This window comes from Folsomia candida, unplaced genomic scaffold (assembly GCF_002217175.1).
Source record: "Folsomia candida strain VU population unplaced genomic scaffold, ASM221717v1 Fcan01_Sc006, whole genome shotgun sequence".
Taxonomy (NCBI): Eukaryota; Metazoa; Arthropoda; class Collembola; order Entomobryomorpha; family Isotomidae; genus Folsomia; species Folsomia candida.
In genome coordinates this window covers 3,803,452-3,819,478 of record NW_019091198.1, presented here as the reverse complement: position 1 = coordinate 3,819,478, position 16,027 = coordinate 3,803,452, and the positions used below count along the sequence as shown (strand labels likewise).

Here is a 16,027-nt window from a genome sequence, read left to right as displayed (position 1 = left end):
ATTCGGACTGGTTAGTCATTCGTAGCCATTCACAGCGAAAATGTCGGGACGTGAAGGTAAGTGAGCATCCTAAGAGGTTAGGAATTTCAATTTTTTATAATTTGATCGGTTTAGTCATTAGTGGCGTGCAATGTAATAAAATCAAGCTTTTATAAATACTTAATTACAAAATAACACGATTACGAATTTAAAAATGTATAGCTATTTTCATTAATCTCATTGTCGCTGGCCAAGATTTCCGTCCTTAACTATTGGATTAATTTTAAGTGTGAAGTGTGATGTTCTTGAATGATATATCAGGGGTGATGATATTACTTAGTCCCTGGATTGGTGAGGTTTTTAGTAGATACACATTAATTAAGTTTTTAACTTTTCAGGTGGAAAAAAGAAGCCATTGAAGGCCCCCAAGAAGGAGAAGGGTGATATGGATGAGGTACGGCTTTAAAATATTTGCTAGTTAATCTTGAATCGAAAATTTCTTATAAAACAAATACACAAGTTTATTTGTGATTTGTTTTCACAGGACGATGTGAAGCTAAAACAGAAACAAAGGGAAGATCAAAAGGCACTTGACGCCATGAAAGCAAAAGCTGCTCAGAAAGGTCCCCTGGGTAAGAATTTACAGTTTGAAATTCAGTATCACTGAAATCAGTTGCATTAATTATATTATTAATACTAATAAAAACTGTAAATGTTTATATTATCAAATTTAGCCAGCGGAGGAATCAAGAAATCTGGGAAGAAGTAGTAGTAGGAAGAAGTAACTTCTCCATTCCTATTCACCTGAATAATTAATGCCTATACTCCGTTCATGAAAAGATAATTGATAACCAAGTATTGTTAACTTCATTGCGAAACCATGTACACCGTGGATGTCATAGTTGAATAAATTCAATACAACATTTTTATTTCTACGAGTTGTAGAAACATTCATAATAATGCATGTTTGTGTTTTAGACAGAATTGAAGGTAGAGAAATTAGTTTTAAACTTCATAAACAATAAGATGCATGTATAGACAACGAACGAACCAGTAGTATTTATACCCAGAAGGTTAATTAAACATTATCAAGTATATTGATTTTATTTAGTGACACACACTTAATTTGTTCGTGACCCTAAAGACAGCACAAAAATTTACTTTTAAAAAAGTGGGCTCACCTCACCTTAATATATCACTGAAAGATTCACAGACGTACAAATAGTTTAGATTTTATTTTTAAATTGCATAAACAAAGTTTCTAAGAAAATTATAAACAACGAATGAAGGTGCTGCTGCTGTTAGCTTTGATTTTAGTGAAAAAAGGAAGACTTATAGATCTTCATCATCATCGGGTAAGGCAACTTTGTCTGCCTCCTAAAATATGCAAATAAATACATACTAATTTAGATAGTTGCTCACTTCGATACCGATAAAAAGTAATTTGTTTTAAATCATGCCCTTACCTGGAGATCGTTTTCAATCAGTCGTTGCCAAACAGGATCCACAGGAAATTCTGGGGGGAAAGCTGGTGTGGCGACGAACTCAAGGTTGGGATCCCCAATAAGTTTACGAGCCAGCCAGAGAAATGGTTTCTCTATGTTGTCCTTCATCTTAGCGGAGATATCGTAATATTGCAGATTCTTTTTCCTAACAAAATGCATGTTGTTTGGCTTCACTTTACGATCCTTGATATCAACTTTGTTGCCTGTACACACAACAGATCATCAAGTTAAGTTGTCATCCATACTAGAAATCATGTTTTAGACTTTCATTCTCGTGACAATTTTATAAACTCACCGCATAAGACAATTGGCATGGTCTCGCAAACCTTGACCAAATCCCGATGCCAGTTCGGCACGTTCTTATATGTGACCCGAGAGGTCACATCAAACATTACGATGGCACACTGTGCCTAGAAAAAGCGAAAAATTAACAATCCAGGGTTTTTTAATTTATGAGTCATCATCTCTTCTACCAACCACACATAATATGTATTATTTACGCATCTATTTTCCTTACCCCTTGATGCTGACCGTTTCGGAGAACTCCACTCCCCTCTTGACCTGCTGTTTCCCATACGTTGAAAAGGATTGAGCCTCTCGACGTATTGAAGACTAGCGGGTTGACCTCCACCCCCAACGTGGCAACATACTCTTCTTTAAACTCTCCTGTCAAATGACGCTGGACGAAGGTACTCTTTCCAATTCCCCCGTCACCCACCAAAATACACTTGTATGTCGGCACGTCAACATTCTCTTCCGCCATGGTGACCACAAGCTACCTCTAATATGAAAAAATCTAACACTGGGCGACGATAAGCCTTGTAGGAAGGCGAGAAAGCAACGAAGCTGATCCTAGCTGACTGTAGGCGGAAAGTGGGCAATGTCCTCAGTGAAAATTGAGAAAGTAAGAAAAGTTTAGAGTTCATTCCCTGTAGTAGCGTGAGCTTTGGTGGTGGTGCTTCTGGCCGAAAATTCTCTGTAATGTGCATACCCCGGACAAATATTTTTTTATCCTACTCGTGTTGAGCTCAACATGAGTAGGGTAGGATAAAAAAATATTTTTCCGGGGTATGAATGTGTCTAGTTAATACATACAATCAAAACTAGTACTACTACCCATTTTAATCTGTTAAAACCGTCAGATTGAACTTCCTTCAGTTTTTTTACAGGGTGACTTCTCCGCTTCTAAATTTTAAACACTTATTTAGAGCTAATTTCAATGCGAAACTCGAGATGAAAGAAATTTGGCACAGCAAGTTTTTCATTGAGTCTTTTATACATTTTATTTCTCTGTTTAAACTCCTTGTGGAACAATCATAAAGTTTGACATTATTAAAATAAACGAACCCTGATATTGATACCTCATACGCGTATCGCATCACTGTCGTGTTGGGTTCTTTAGTACAATTTTCCTGTTTTAGCACTGTCTCATAATTTGCATGCGCCTGTTTTAGCGTCTTGCATAAGAAGCGCATATATCTTTCTTTCACCCAACGATCCTATAATACAACTCACTCATTGAAGCGATTTAATTTGAGTCAGCTAGTAAATGGTGCAAGCAAGTGTTCAATTTAATTTGGATTTTTGCCCCTTGTCTTTACATGCAAAACCAAAGCTGACTCTATATAAATACATGTGCATTTATATAACACTGTGTATGCCTTGCCCATGTTTCATGGCTAGCTGGGTTGCCATTGCATTTTGTGTTGGATTATAAGAGATTTAGCTAAACGTTAAATGATAATGATATGGAGAATTTCAGTCTAAGTTTGAGTCAATATGCTGTGTTGATCAAATTTGTTTTTGGTTTTGTTGTAATTATATTATTAACGCTGCAATAGCATTTTCAATCTTTACCTCACGACAAACTTGCACGTCGACATGGAAGCAAAAGTAACCCTGCTGCTGCCGACTATAAATGTGATGTGATCCGTTGTGAAGATAAGTAACCCGGGTTTTCTGCACTTTTCATCGTTATGTTGACTAAGTTACGTGTATATAAAGAGATGGATTACTTGGATCTTGTTTTATGTCTCGCACTTTTTACATGCACATCCCCAACTCGTGGTCAGGTTCTCAGGTTCCGACAGTGTTTACGTCCAACTTTTGTGTGTCGGTTAGTTGTCTTGTCAGTGTATGGAAACAGTGTCTGCTGTTACGGACGGTGGCAGATAACTTGTGCATTACTAGGTTGTTGGATTACCGAATAAAATCAAGTCTTTATCAGTCGTCGTGATCACAGGACCAGACCCGACCAAGCGTTGGTGGTCGTTGTTACGCTCTTTGGTGAAGCATGTTTCTTAACATGTCAGTGGTGAGACAAGTCCGTATAAAAGTTTGGGAAAGTGGCTAATCTCAACTTTGCAAAAATTGATTTTCATTGATAAGCATTAGGCAAAACTGCTCGTTTGGCAGTTCAAATTATTCGACAAATTAAATCATTGGATTAGCGTGTTTAACCATAAGTGACAAAGTGAAAGTTCAAAGAACAAAAAGCATCTGAATGTTGAAAAGTTCTGCGACACAACGATCTATTGTGAAAATTGTACAGTCAAATTTTCCGTAACGATTGCTAGTGGAAATTATATGCGTAGAACGAATTCGAATTACTTATGAAAAATCAATGTAAGATACCTTTCGTGTCGGGGATATTATTTTGCAAGTAAAAATTTATACCGTAATTGTTATCAAATCTCAAAATCCGTGTTCTATTGTTCAACTGTTGTCCAAATTACTTAATTTGTTTTTGCTTCCAACCGTGTTCATATAAATTTTACTTATCTGACTTCAGTAGCTTCGCCTTACATATTATGTAAGTAGCTATTTATCATACAAACACCTCCATTACATTCACACCCTACCCTGAGACTGACATAACATGTATTAACAGTTGCACCGAAAAAAAATTTAGTGCAAAAATCCACCCAGAATCTTATCCGTAACTTCACTCACTGGCGTGGAAAGTTGTGGGGGCTGTTGGTTGGTATGAGTCGAGGATTTTTTGGTCCCACCGAAACCGAGCTGTCATAAGCTTTCATTTTATTACAAATCGCGATATTAATGACATAGTAAACCTTCAAATCCACAGTGATTTGCTGTACCGACATACAAAGTCATCTAACAGTCAATATTTTGCATTGCCAAGCCAGAAGGAAAAAGAAGATAAAACATGTCTAATTGCCCAGTCTTCCGAAGCGACTGGATTAGTACGCTCGACGGATCTGTGGTGTCATTATCATGATTTTCGCCAATGTTGTGATTAACGGGAACATGAGATTTAATCTAAGTTAACACAAGCTACACGACATTGCCAACCGACAAAATCGTGTCCAATAATTTGACAATCGTAGGAAAAATCCTTTCTTCTTCAATTTACCAAAGTGCCTACACACCCAACACACCAGAATCTCCACATGAAGAGAATGTCCACCAAGAAGATCCGGAGAAGTTCGTCTCGTTACAGTTCGCAAAGACGTAAGCATTATCTTGTTCTTTTGTACACGTTGCGTGGATTGCATTTATCTATTTAGTTGGTCATCTTCACGAGAGCATGCATTGCTGATTGGAAGAATGAGTCACAACAAATTAGTGAGAAAATGCGTTAAAAAGGAATGAAAACTCGTGCAAAATACTGACGAAAGTCATTTGCGTAGGTACTTAACGAGAAAGCAGGAAAGTCGGGCAATGTCTCCTCTTACGTTGAGAGTGAGTGAATGAGTAGTGATGATTTATGAGTTTACTTACGTTAAGAAATAAACATCCAGCTTCCTTGCACCCATGAGTAATCATTTCTGAAAATATATTCATAAATCACACGACAGGCAAGGTTTCGAGGCTGTGCTTTGTAAAATACTAGACAAAAAATTCAATATGTAAATAATTGTTTCGTGCTTTAAGTCATACTTTTTTATGGAACATCGTTTGTACGAGTGATTTAAAAGTGTTGTTTGATTTTAAAATTGAAACAATTCAAAAAGCGACTAATTTATGTAGAGGAATCCAGGTTTTAGTTTCGCTTGGTCTGTCTGAGAATGCAAAATATTTCATGCTTTGGCTTGTACAACCAATTATGTTGATGTATTGATTACCCCCTTGTCATAATTTAGCACGACGCTGATGAATTGATTCTTCCAGGTCCAGACGCTCCTCTAGATACATACTAGAAATTTTTGAATACTTTTTTAAAAATGCTTATGTAGACCAAGTCTGTGCAGGTCATGGTCAAACGGATGTACTTTTTCTCCTGTGCCTATTTCGTCAATGACCTTGAACGTCTTGAAACACTAGATTTAATTAAATTGATAGGTTCGTTGAGTTACGAAAAATTACATTGTTACATAAAAAAACATTACCCACGTGCCAACTAAATTACAGCTAATAAAATAATTGCTTTGCACACTTCCGTTTCCTGATGTTATTTGTTTAGCGTTACTGACGACTTAATTTCTGTAAACGAACGCATAATCAGCATCATAATTATTATCGTACTAGTTCCACCCACCCACCATGCATGATTGTCAGATGTAAGCACCTGTTTATCCCATAGAGTTCAACACGTACGTATCAAGCATTTTCACCATCTGAATTTGATGACATGTGCTAAACAACTTGTTGGTGTAGCCTTTTTTTATGCCGATTTTCTCCTATTTCTTTCAACATATTGAGATTTCCTCTTTATTGTATGAACAGCCAGCCATTCTTTGCGTCTGCATATACACTTTATCTATATGCGAACTGTATACTTTTACAGGACTAATTGCCTGAATGTGATGAGATCTTGTTCTCTGGGATTCTTGATTGTTCCCAGCCCAGTGCAAATCTAGCATTAAAGACGACTAATTTCATGCTTTTCCTGTCACCGGTGGTACGTACGTACGTATACACTTGGTTGGTTGAACGTGTGTGACTAATTAGTACTGCTCAAGCCCCAAGCTTAGAATTTTACCCGATGTCACAGAGAGTATTGTGTGGCATTGCTCTTCGCTTTTCATGATTTCGTATATGTACATACGTCCCATTTTCTCGGGAACAGTTTGTTCATCACTCTCTAACCAATAAAATATTTTTTTATATCAAAAGCCGAATTCAGTTTTGTTTTTGGTTCAGAGCCGAAACTGACTTCATCCAAGCTTAACTTTTCCACCCTTGGAGATAAGCTGGTTCGAGACAATCCAGCTGAAGTTCATCCATTCATGTCCAATTGCGTCATTATCATCTTAACAAATGCGTTTATTTGCTATGATAAGATTTTCGATCCTCCTCGGATCAGGATGCAAATTTTTTGTCTCACTTGGCCCACTACCACTACTCCTAACATACTTGGAATATAATAAATGTCTCAACAAACTCGCCTCCTTCCGAACTGTCTCGTAAAAGTGAGTTCAGATATATGCAGATAGAACCGCAGTCGTCGTTGCCTGCCTGCTGCCTACCTTGAGTGAGACAAGCATGCCCCACTACTCCTCGAATCTTCAGAGAGAAAGAAGAAGAGAGATGGCTTGAGAAATGCGACGACTGCTAACCTGACAAGAAGAAGACTTGTGGTAACAAAAAGCATTTTCGTTTTCCTTGGCTCTCTTTCTCGGTTCGTTCGTAAAGATTCATTCAATTCGTACTTACTTCCTTACGTACGTACGTACGTGTGAATGTAGTTAGTTGGTCCCCTCTACTACTTTCTGCGTTATTCTGCAAACCTTTTTGGATGTGCTAAATGCGTCTGAAAATCGCCTATGCTGCACACTTGTCTCTTGCGAGAACGCTGTTCCCTCCCACAATCGAGGACCATTCATTAACCCTGCCTTGTTGTGAGGGCCTTGGTATTTTTGTTTGGTCATGTTGTTTTGACATGTTTTCCAACTTGGGGCAAGTTTTCCACAGGAAAAACAATGCTGGGGGACAAGTGCGCTATTTAAACCGTTTCGATCCGGCATTTCATTTCAGACGACTTGCTCTCTTGTTCGCAAATCTGTGCGCGCAACCCTTACCTAACAAGAGCCACTTGGTTTCTTTCATATAATCCATTTACGATTACCACCGCAATGTACGAACGACACAAGAGACGCTTAAAATCAGTCAACTCTTTCTTCAGTAGATTAATGTTCTTCTAGCAGCTCCTTAGTTCGCAGGAGGCGTCTTTGTCACTGGTACTTTTTTGCTCAGACTTTGAGACTACTGATTCAGAAAGTTTCCTGCTAAATTATAAACATTACTGTGCATGGACGACCCGGGTTGTTTCTCACCTCACGGATTTGAGAAAATAAATTTACGAGTTTACAAAGCTTAAAGAGCTTGCACTCCTGGTTTGGCCGCCTCCACTTGTGTTTATCTGTTTAAGCTAAGGAGAGTAGATGTAAAAGTCTTCAATTTGCGTGGAGTGGGCTCTGACACGCCCAATCAGAAAATTGTAATCTTTTAAAATCAAAAATTCTATAATACTTTTTGCAAAAAATTCGCAGATTTTTGGTGCATTGTTGCATTTATTTACTTGATTGGGTGAGGGTGACAGCGGTGACGAGTGGCTTGATTTTTTTAAGAAACAAAAGTTTTGTGAAATCCTAATTTTTCTAAATTAATCTTGCATCAAGTTCAAGTTAAGTGAAGTTACAATGAAGCCGAGAGGTCATCGAAGCGAGCGAGCGAGGGCACGCCTTGAATTTCGGCATAGCAAGCCGACCAGAGGTTCAGTTGCAAATCCGTTTGGTCACAGTCGCGGAAGTCTTACTCCTGACGGAGTTTACGAGCCATATTCGGACCCCTTTGCATCATTCAGCTTATTCCAGCGAAGGTGCAGGGCTAGAAGTGCAGGTGAATACGAAATGTATTGGGGTTGATGTGCAGATTGTGTGGTCATGGCTTGAAATGGTTATATTTTGATTGCTTTCTATTGTTTGGTGGGAAACAAACGTATTACTTTTAACTTCTTGTTTACATACTTGTCCGCTTCTAGTAAATTTAATATCACAATAATAATTTGATCATTAAAATGCGGTATTAGGGGCGCTGACATTATTACTCCCGGTAGTACTGGCATTTCCTATGTCATTCTAATGATTTCATGACTTTGTGCTTTTAAATAATACTCTAAATCGCACTTTACTCTTGCTAAAGGCTTCTTACACACAAGTCTTTTATTAGCTGAATAAAAAATAATAATATTGTCCGGTTATCAAACTTTGCTACTTTGTGAACAATATCCTCTGCAAACAAGGGCAATGAATTGATACTAAAATCAGTTAAACCAAAAAGCAATTACAATAATGTACGACAGGGGTTGATGATTGCCAAGTTTGGCTTCGCCTCATGGAAAATGTGACTAAAACGTGCAGGATAGGCAGGAAACGCTCAGAATCGGCGAAACCATTGAAGAACAAAATTAATACAGGACGTCTCGGGATTCCATTCCATGTTTTCGCAAGAATCTTTTGTATAAATTGAAAATCGGGTGTTGCTTTTAGCACTTCTCATTTATTTCAATCCCTCTTCTTCTGATTCTATTTTAGTTGTATATAATTATTTTCTTGGGACGAATTACATGCGTCCGTCTGGAATTAATGAGTCCCATCTCTTTGTGAAATCAACCAGATACAGTGTCGCAGAAATTTTAATCATGTAGTTATTTTAACCTCGCCCTTTGGATATGAAAGTACGCACACAATGTGGGTAGCCAAGATCAGAGATTATAATCTATTCCTAATTATTTGTATAATCCGGGATAGATTCATGCTATTTTTTGCGAAAAGTTATCTAATCGCCAACGGAGAATCATCCGAACCAGAATCGCCAATCTAAACTATCAATATTTTTGCATGAAGCATCGACACATTGAAATTGTACATCTGGGGTGGCTTTGTCCCAACGTAAATACGTGCACATAAACTGCGTATAAGTACATTGGAAAGTAAGCAGATTCTGTTGGAGGGCTGCTGCCCTTGCTAAAAACGGCTTTTGGGAGATATCATGTACTTTTGTGCAGATTATTGTCTGACAAAAATATGCAAAATGTTGTGTGGATGTCTATTGGTGAAACGTGTAACATGGAAATAACATAATTTTGGCACCCGTTCAACCCAGTTACTAATCGCTGTTTTACTTGTTTCTTCCTCAACTCAACGAGTGACTTGGACGGGTGGACTTGATGACACTCGGCTTTATGACTTTATACTTTTCACAACATTACATAAATAAAAATAATTGAGATCCAACAACTAAATGTAATACCTCCAACGCGAAGCCACCAACGCTCATGATGAGAAATGAGTAGCCGTCGCAAATTAAGCGTTGGCACTTTTTCATTTCTCTCTGTCTCTCTCTCTCAAAGACTTGTTGTTGATATCTTCATTGATTGTAATAAGCTCTCAGAAATCTCACGAGGATGGTCTCGGAAATCCATCCATTTCTCTGTACGCTTGTTATTAAAAAGTTTTTGAAGCGTGAACATGATAAATTATTTCTTTGGGAATTTCGGAGTAATGAATATTCCACCATCACCACCGACCGCAATACACTCATTAAAATGGACGTGCAAATTCTGCATCATTTATTTCGGATTCGTCTGGTTAGACATTTTCAATACCGTTGCTCAGCAGAAGGAACAGTAGTGCTTGCCAAGTACGTCTTATTTAAATGATTAATGATTTCGACATTATTAGTTATGTGACGTTATATCATTAGACGTATGTACATATTTTACAATTTTAATTTTTACGACATTCTGGAATACGATGAGGACGCTAATGGTTCGGTAGGAAGTTGAAGATTTTATTTATATATCTCACCCATAAATAAATTCCCACTTTTCGAAATCACAGATTTAATAATGTCAATTTGAGCATTTGACATTATTGATTTCCAGCTTCAATCCTTTGTGCGCTTAAAAAAATTATGTATATTGCATTTTATTTCAGGAGAAGATGGAGACATTCTTCCAGCGGCACCTCCACTGGAAATATTGGACGCTGTCGCAGGATACGAGATTCTGTCATTCGATTCTGGTAGGTTTATAAAACTACTTTCTCCATCTTATTCGAAGGTATAGTTTCAAAGGAATAAAGATTACACCACAATTTCCTCATTGCTATTGACATCAAATGTTCACTGGTGCCACGAAACATTGAATCAATTAGTCCGTCCAGATCATTACGGGTTGGAAAGAATTTTTAGTTTACGGAAGTGTGAAAACATTTTCATGTCGAAAGGGTTGCAAGCCGTTAACACTGTCGTCTCTAGTAAACATCCGCCGCTTATATCCTGCAAAAAAAATGTCAAACAAAGAGAGAGAATGATTTTAAGCACGATTTTTGTGCATAAAGTGGAAACAGTTGTTATTTATTTATTTATTTATTTATGTGCGTCTTGGAAAAAGTAATTAATTCACGTGGATTTTTATTTGTGGATTTATTACGTGACATTTGGCACTTGGCTTCAACGTTGTGATGCAGCAAATCCGCAAAATATTTATTTCCTGATGTTTCGACTAAAATAGGTGGCAAAAAGCCATGCATTATTGTCGCTTGCAACAAGTCATTTGAAAATTTGCTACTCCAATTGTGTGCGTTGAATTGGAGTACAAAATACACAAGAGAACAGGAGGAGATAAATTTAACTGACTTTTATTCGGCTTTAACACACATGCCAGGAATTCAATGCAGACATTGTATTGTTCAACACATGCATTAATTGCTGTAACCTGCTCTTCATCCTTACAGAACTGCATCATTAAACGTTGGCTTTAAAAACAAACGCTGCTTTCTGTAGGTCTCTGTGTCTCAGGAAAATCATTACAGTGATGCGTATGTACATTTGTATTTGTAAGTGTGAGATGATTCCAGAATGGGTTTAATTAAAACGTAGGCGGAGGGATTTAATTTGTAGCATTGTAAATATTAAGTCAAGGTTCTCAACCTTGTATTTAGATAAATAAGCCCATCCACACATAATATGTTCTTTAGAGTTTCCTTAAATTCTACTTTTTAGAGATGAAGTTAGGTTAGTGCAAATGTGTAAATGATCGTTTCATGATTCGCAATGAATGCTCAACTAAAAATAAAAGCAATAAATTTCTGTCCAAATGACGGAATCAAATTTCAAGTATAAATCAATAAAAGTCGATCTCCCACGTGTGAAAAAACTAGACACGTCTTTAGCCAGAAAATATCTCCTGTAAAATTATAAATTATCCAACATCTTCAGGATGGCTATGAATATGTTTATGTGTACTTTATCACTACCTCCCTTGTTAATTTAACGATGGCTGGTAAATAATTGCAGAGCCGTTTTATGCATATTTATAAATGTTTTTGCAGCGCCGTTTTTTATGCATATTTATAAATATGTGTGTGGTAGGTCTTCGGTGTCAAGTTTGCCAGCAAAAGAACAGAAGTGTTTTTTTGAAGAGTTTGACGCTACTCGAAATTTCGAGGCGTATAGCTCAATAAAAAGATAAATGTTCATTTGTTGATTTATTTTTCGAGCAACATGACAAGGTTATCCTAACTTTGCTTGTTTAACCAAAATATTCGCTTATTTTCAAATCTCTGCTCGAATTTAACAGTTAAATCTACAAAGCAAATACGAGAAGGATTTTATTTCCTTTGGCTTTGTAAAATCTGCCATAAACAAATGTCATAAAAGTTGAGGTTGCTTCTGAAAACTGTTCGGGTTTGAAGTACGATTTTAAATGGCAGACGTTGAACGCCGGCGAGGATTTTGTGAAGAAAAAGATGGCGGCACGCATATGTATGAATGTACATTATATATTTAGAACAAGGCTCCTGACAGGCTTGATTTCAAATATTTATTTTCTTAATTGTCTATAAGCAAGGGAAACTTTGGACCAATGTCTGCAGATCAAGAGACCCCCTTGTGGAAATTTCCTACGGACAGCAGCAGCAAAACTTTTTCAAAGAAATTCCTATTCATATTCTAAGAATATATCTCAAAGAAATTTCGCATGAAATTTCGCAAATCTTTATGCTAATTATAGCTATAAGCTTAATTTTTACATGGTTTTGCTATACAGAAATTTAACACTTCTCTTGAAAAATGTTCAATACCTTGGTTCATGTGGTGGTGGTGGCGTCGGGGGCTTATGAGGAATAGGTTGATTGACGCGATCTGCTTTGGAGCTCATTAGGCTCCACATACATAATATCATCTTCAAAAGTCCTGCTTTCAGCCAAAACTTTTTTCTGTTTACTGCAATCGGGTGGAAATGACGAGATAAAACCATTCGACAAAGTGGAAGGTGTCAACGTCTGATGGACAAGTGTTCATTTAGCACAATTCCACTTACAACGTTGTCGAGTGACGCCTCAAACACACAACGACACATGTGGCCACGAGCGATAACGAGTGTTCTAGTTTTCAAGCTGTATATCTAAGTTTTCCATGCCATGCTTGTCACCAGTAAAAAAAATAGTTTGTTATGTTATATATATTTTTTAAGTTCATAACTGCACATTTAAATTTTCTATTCTCTCAATTTGAGATTAGATTCAAGGTACAATATTTAGAAAATATATGTTAAAACTTATATCTGAAATCTGATATCTGAAAAAACTTGAATGACTAACCAGCCCGTGAGACGTTTTGTGACGAGAAAGATATAGTTCATCAACAGTTTGACAACCGAAGAAGTTATCATGTGTCCAATCTTATCTTTCATAATACTGTATGCTTCTGAAATAGAGGATGACATTCGAATTTATCACATCTCGGTTTCACGTGGGATATAATGCATGTTGATAACCGTTTGAGCTGATTGTACACACACACGGTTAGTATTGAGACAGTTTGAACTTACGATTGGCATCTTGCCCACAATGTTAAGGTATCACTAGCTTTTTGTACTAGTGAAATCTGCATATGATGAATCTTAAAAGGTTATTTCGTTGCTAAATTTTTGCTAAATTAAAATGAAATCATGGTCTTTATCTTAAAATTTAAATTCAGATTATTATCCTGAAGCTGTTAATTATTAATCAAGCGAGGCGCCTTTGTCTGTGAAAAAAGTTAGTTGCAGTTTTCAAGTAGGTATCACATCAACAACTCGGTATTGCTATTGTTGTACTCCCATTATTTTGCAACATGTCGTCCAAAAGTGTAGGATAATGTGATGTGAATGTGATGCGGTTAGAAATATAAATTAAGTCACACTGGCAGTTTTATGTGCATACCAAATAATTGATTGCAATCACATCTCAGTCAAATAAATATTCAGTTCAGTTGTTTGAATTGAGCCTTGAATTCCTGAACGTTTGAAATAATTCTTCGGTCCTGGGCACAGTTTAAGACAAAAACTACTAAGCAATTTAAAGACACGCTTGCGATTTTTTAATTTACTGGGCGGTTCCACACTTCCACCGATTACTATTATTATCATTTGTTCCGCAAACAACCAAGAGAACAATACGACACTTTAAAAAATGGAGTCGACATTGAAAGCCACCTGCAAAACATTTGTTACAGGATCATGTCATACATACATGTGCTTCAAACCATCAGAAGTGACTCTGCACAGGCCTAATCTGAAAGAGTCGAAATATAGAATATATATTAGTATTTCAAATGAAAACTATGTATGTAAAACAGAGACGACGCTCATTTTCTTAATTTAACGAACTCTTTTCCTTTGGTTTTTGCAGTAAGTATTCCTCCCCCAGAGCCTTATGGGGATTTAGGTTCACTGGATCCAGAGCAGCAGCAAATACTGGGAACATGGTCACCCAATCCATCTCCAGATTACAACCTTCGTACCGATATTCCGCAAGTGAGTGCTTTCACTTCGAGCGAAACGATGTGTTAATTTCCGCATTTTCTTTGGGTAATCTTTCTTTAAACTATTTCTTAGGTGACGGAACCAACAGCAAGATCTGCGTTAATGGGCTACGTCAAAAACCATTGTTGTTGGGGAGGTGGGGCAGCCAAACACATGACCATAACTGGAATCAGGCACAATTCTGCATATCACGTTGGATATAAAATTAATATAAATTAAAGAGATATTCGATTATATAAATTACAATTTATTATATAATTATTAATAGTATGTGCTACAAACCTTGACCGAAAAGAGAGAAGCTAGATGGTCCTGGTCTCCTCATGTGGCTGGGGACGTGGATGGACCTGAAAACGGACTTGCGCCTGCCCCCTGGGACATTCCAGCCTTTCCAACGAAATTTTTTCGCACAGAAATCAAAGCTATTGAAGTATTGCTCACAAATATTCTGAAAATTATTTTGATCTTTGTCCATTAAATTGATCGTGTACAGATTCCGCATACGGCATCAATAAAACCGTGTCATCGATGTCGTGGAACCGGAACGCTGGCATGTCCCAACTGTCACGGGAAAGGGTGGACTCGATGCCTTTCGTGTCAAGGGGAAGGTTGGGGACTTGGGTCTGAATCTAGGGAGCGTTGTATCGTTTGTGGGACCTCGTCGCACGGACATGGAAGGATAGACTGCAACCGATGTGACACCAAGGGACGCGTGGCTTGCTCTGTGTGTGATTCCTATGGTCAACTCAAGTGCTTTATTCAGCTCTCTGTTTCCTGGTGAGTGTTTATAAAGTAAATTGATTGCAAAAGTGTGCATGGAAGGTTGATTTCATATTACAAATTGTATAGGAAAGTAAATATTGGAGAACATATCACCGGTGCGGATGAAATTGAAACCGACCTTTTGCGAGGTGCAGAGGGACAAATTGGCATTGAAGACTTTGGGGTCCATCTTACTCCACTTCCGGCTGACGTAATAGCGGACGAAACATTGGCCATGGCGTCAATTCAACTGATCAACGAGCACATTCAGAACTCTTCGGATTCTCTACTTTTAGCTCAGGTGCTTGATTAAATTGATACGCCCAGACAATATACGTTGATTTTTTTGACTTTGAAAGAAATTTTTTGAATAAACTAATATGCTTTTTCGTTCTTCAGAGACACCAAGTTCGAGTAATTCCGGTTACATGCATCGACTACAAATGGAAAAGTCATACCGGTAGCTACTACGTTTATGGGCTTGATAATAAAGTTTATGCGCCAGATTATCCACAAACTTGTTGTTGTTTTAGCCGTTGTATTATAGTGTAGCAGCTTGTGTTGTGGAGGCACAATTTTATAATTGAATTGTTTGGCGATATAATTTTATTTTTCAAAAATTTTAATTGGTAAAAAGTTTTTTTATTTATTTCAAATAACTACGTATTTACTTTTGTGTAGATTATGTATGAAATGGCTTATGAGAAAATAAATAGAATATTATTGCATAACTCAGGGCAAGTTCATCCAGACATATGTTTGGGTTTTGTTACTATTATTTTATTGCAATTTCGTGACTTAAATGGTTTGTAATGTCATGCAGATTCCATTCCAATCTCATCGTAACTCTACACATCTCATCATCTCCTCGGTGAGATGATGATGAGACGGTACAACAAAATCATAATAACAACAAAATTCCTGAATGAATATCTACGCAATTCCCACAAGAGCATTTCTCCAGTTAAAGAAACAGTTAAGGTTAAAATTAGGGATTTATTCTCCG

The 16,027-nt window shown here is 37.2% G+C and overlaps 2 protein-coding genes across 3 annotated transcripts; one reads left to right on the top strand and one right to left on the bottom strand.

The window, feature by feature from the left end:
* Nucleotides 1-1,053: 1,053 nt before the first annotated feature.
* Nucleotides 1,054-2,685, bottom strand: LOC110851314 (GTP-binding nuclear protein Ran). Its single transcript, XM_022099049.2, has 5 exons — nucleotides 2,580-2,685; nucleotides 2,002-2,445; nucleotides 1,780-1,894; nucleotides 1,446-1,687; nucleotides 1,054-1,356 (listed from the first exon to the last, which is right to left on the bottom strand). Exons 2-5 carry the CDS (start codon nucleotides 2,245-2,247, stop codon nucleotides 1,312-1,314), a joined length of 648 nt encoding a protein of 215 aa, XP_021954741.1. The 5' UTR covers nucleotides 2,248-2,445; nucleotides 2,580-2,685; the 3' UTR covers nucleotides 1,054-1,311.
* A 928-nt stretch (nucleotides 2,686-3,613) lies between these two features.
* Nucleotides 3,614-15,775, top strand: LOC110851437 (protein SSUH2 homolog). Of its 2 annotated transcripts, none has more exons than XM_022099212.2 (8): nucleotides 3,614-4,958; nucleotides 10,388-10,474; nucleotides 14,126-14,250; nucleotides 14,332-14,451; nucleotides 14,528-14,689; nucleotides 14,753-15,036; nucleotides 15,109-15,322; nucleotides 15,421-15,775. In XM_022099212.2, the coding sequence occupies exons 1-8, from the start codon at nucleotides 4,898-4,900 to the stop codon at nucleotides 15,571-15,573; spliced, it is 1,206 nt and encodes a 401-aa protein (XP_021954904.1). In that variant the 5' UTR covers nucleotides 3,614-4,897; the 3' UTR covers nucleotides 15,574-15,775. The 2 variants fall into 2 exon arrangements, with proteins under 2 accessions (XP_021954904.1, XP_035709008.1); XM_035853115.1 differs by lacking the exon at nucleotides 3,614-4,958 and adding an exon at nucleotides 7,455-8,288.
* The last annotated feature ends 252 nt before the right edge of the window (nucleotides 15,776-16,027 follow it).

What these genes read in the sequence shown, in the direction of transcription:
- LOC110851314 (XM_022099049.2), bottom strand. Translation starts at nt 2,247, where the DNA reads ATGGCGGAAGAGAATGTTGACGTGCCGACATACAAGTGTATTTTGGTG. An exon ending in GAAACGGTCAGCATCAAGGG is followed by an intron (nt 1,895 to 2,001) that starts GTAAGGAAAATA and finishes CGCTTTTTCTAG; the next exon opens with GCACAGTGTGCCATCGTAAT. An exon ending in CATGCCAATTGTCTTATGCG is followed by an intron (nt 1,688 to 1,779) that starts GTGAGTTTATAA and finishes TTGTGTGTACAG; the next exon opens with GCAACAAAGTTGATATCAAG.
- LOC110851437 (XM_035853115.1), top strand. Translation starts at nt 8,090, where the DNA reads ATGAAGCCGAGAGGTCATCGAAGCGAGCGAGCGAGGGCACGCCTTGAA. An exon ending in GTGCAGGGCTAGAAGTGCAG is followed by an intron (nt 8,289 to 10,387) that starts GTGAATACGAAA and finishes ATTTTATTTCAG; the next exon opens with GAGAAGATGGAGACATTCTT. An exon ending in GGCACAATTCTGCATATCAC is followed by an intron (nt 14,452 to 14,527) that starts GTTGGATATAAA and finishes AATTATTAATAG; the next exon opens with TATGTGCTACAAACCTTGAC.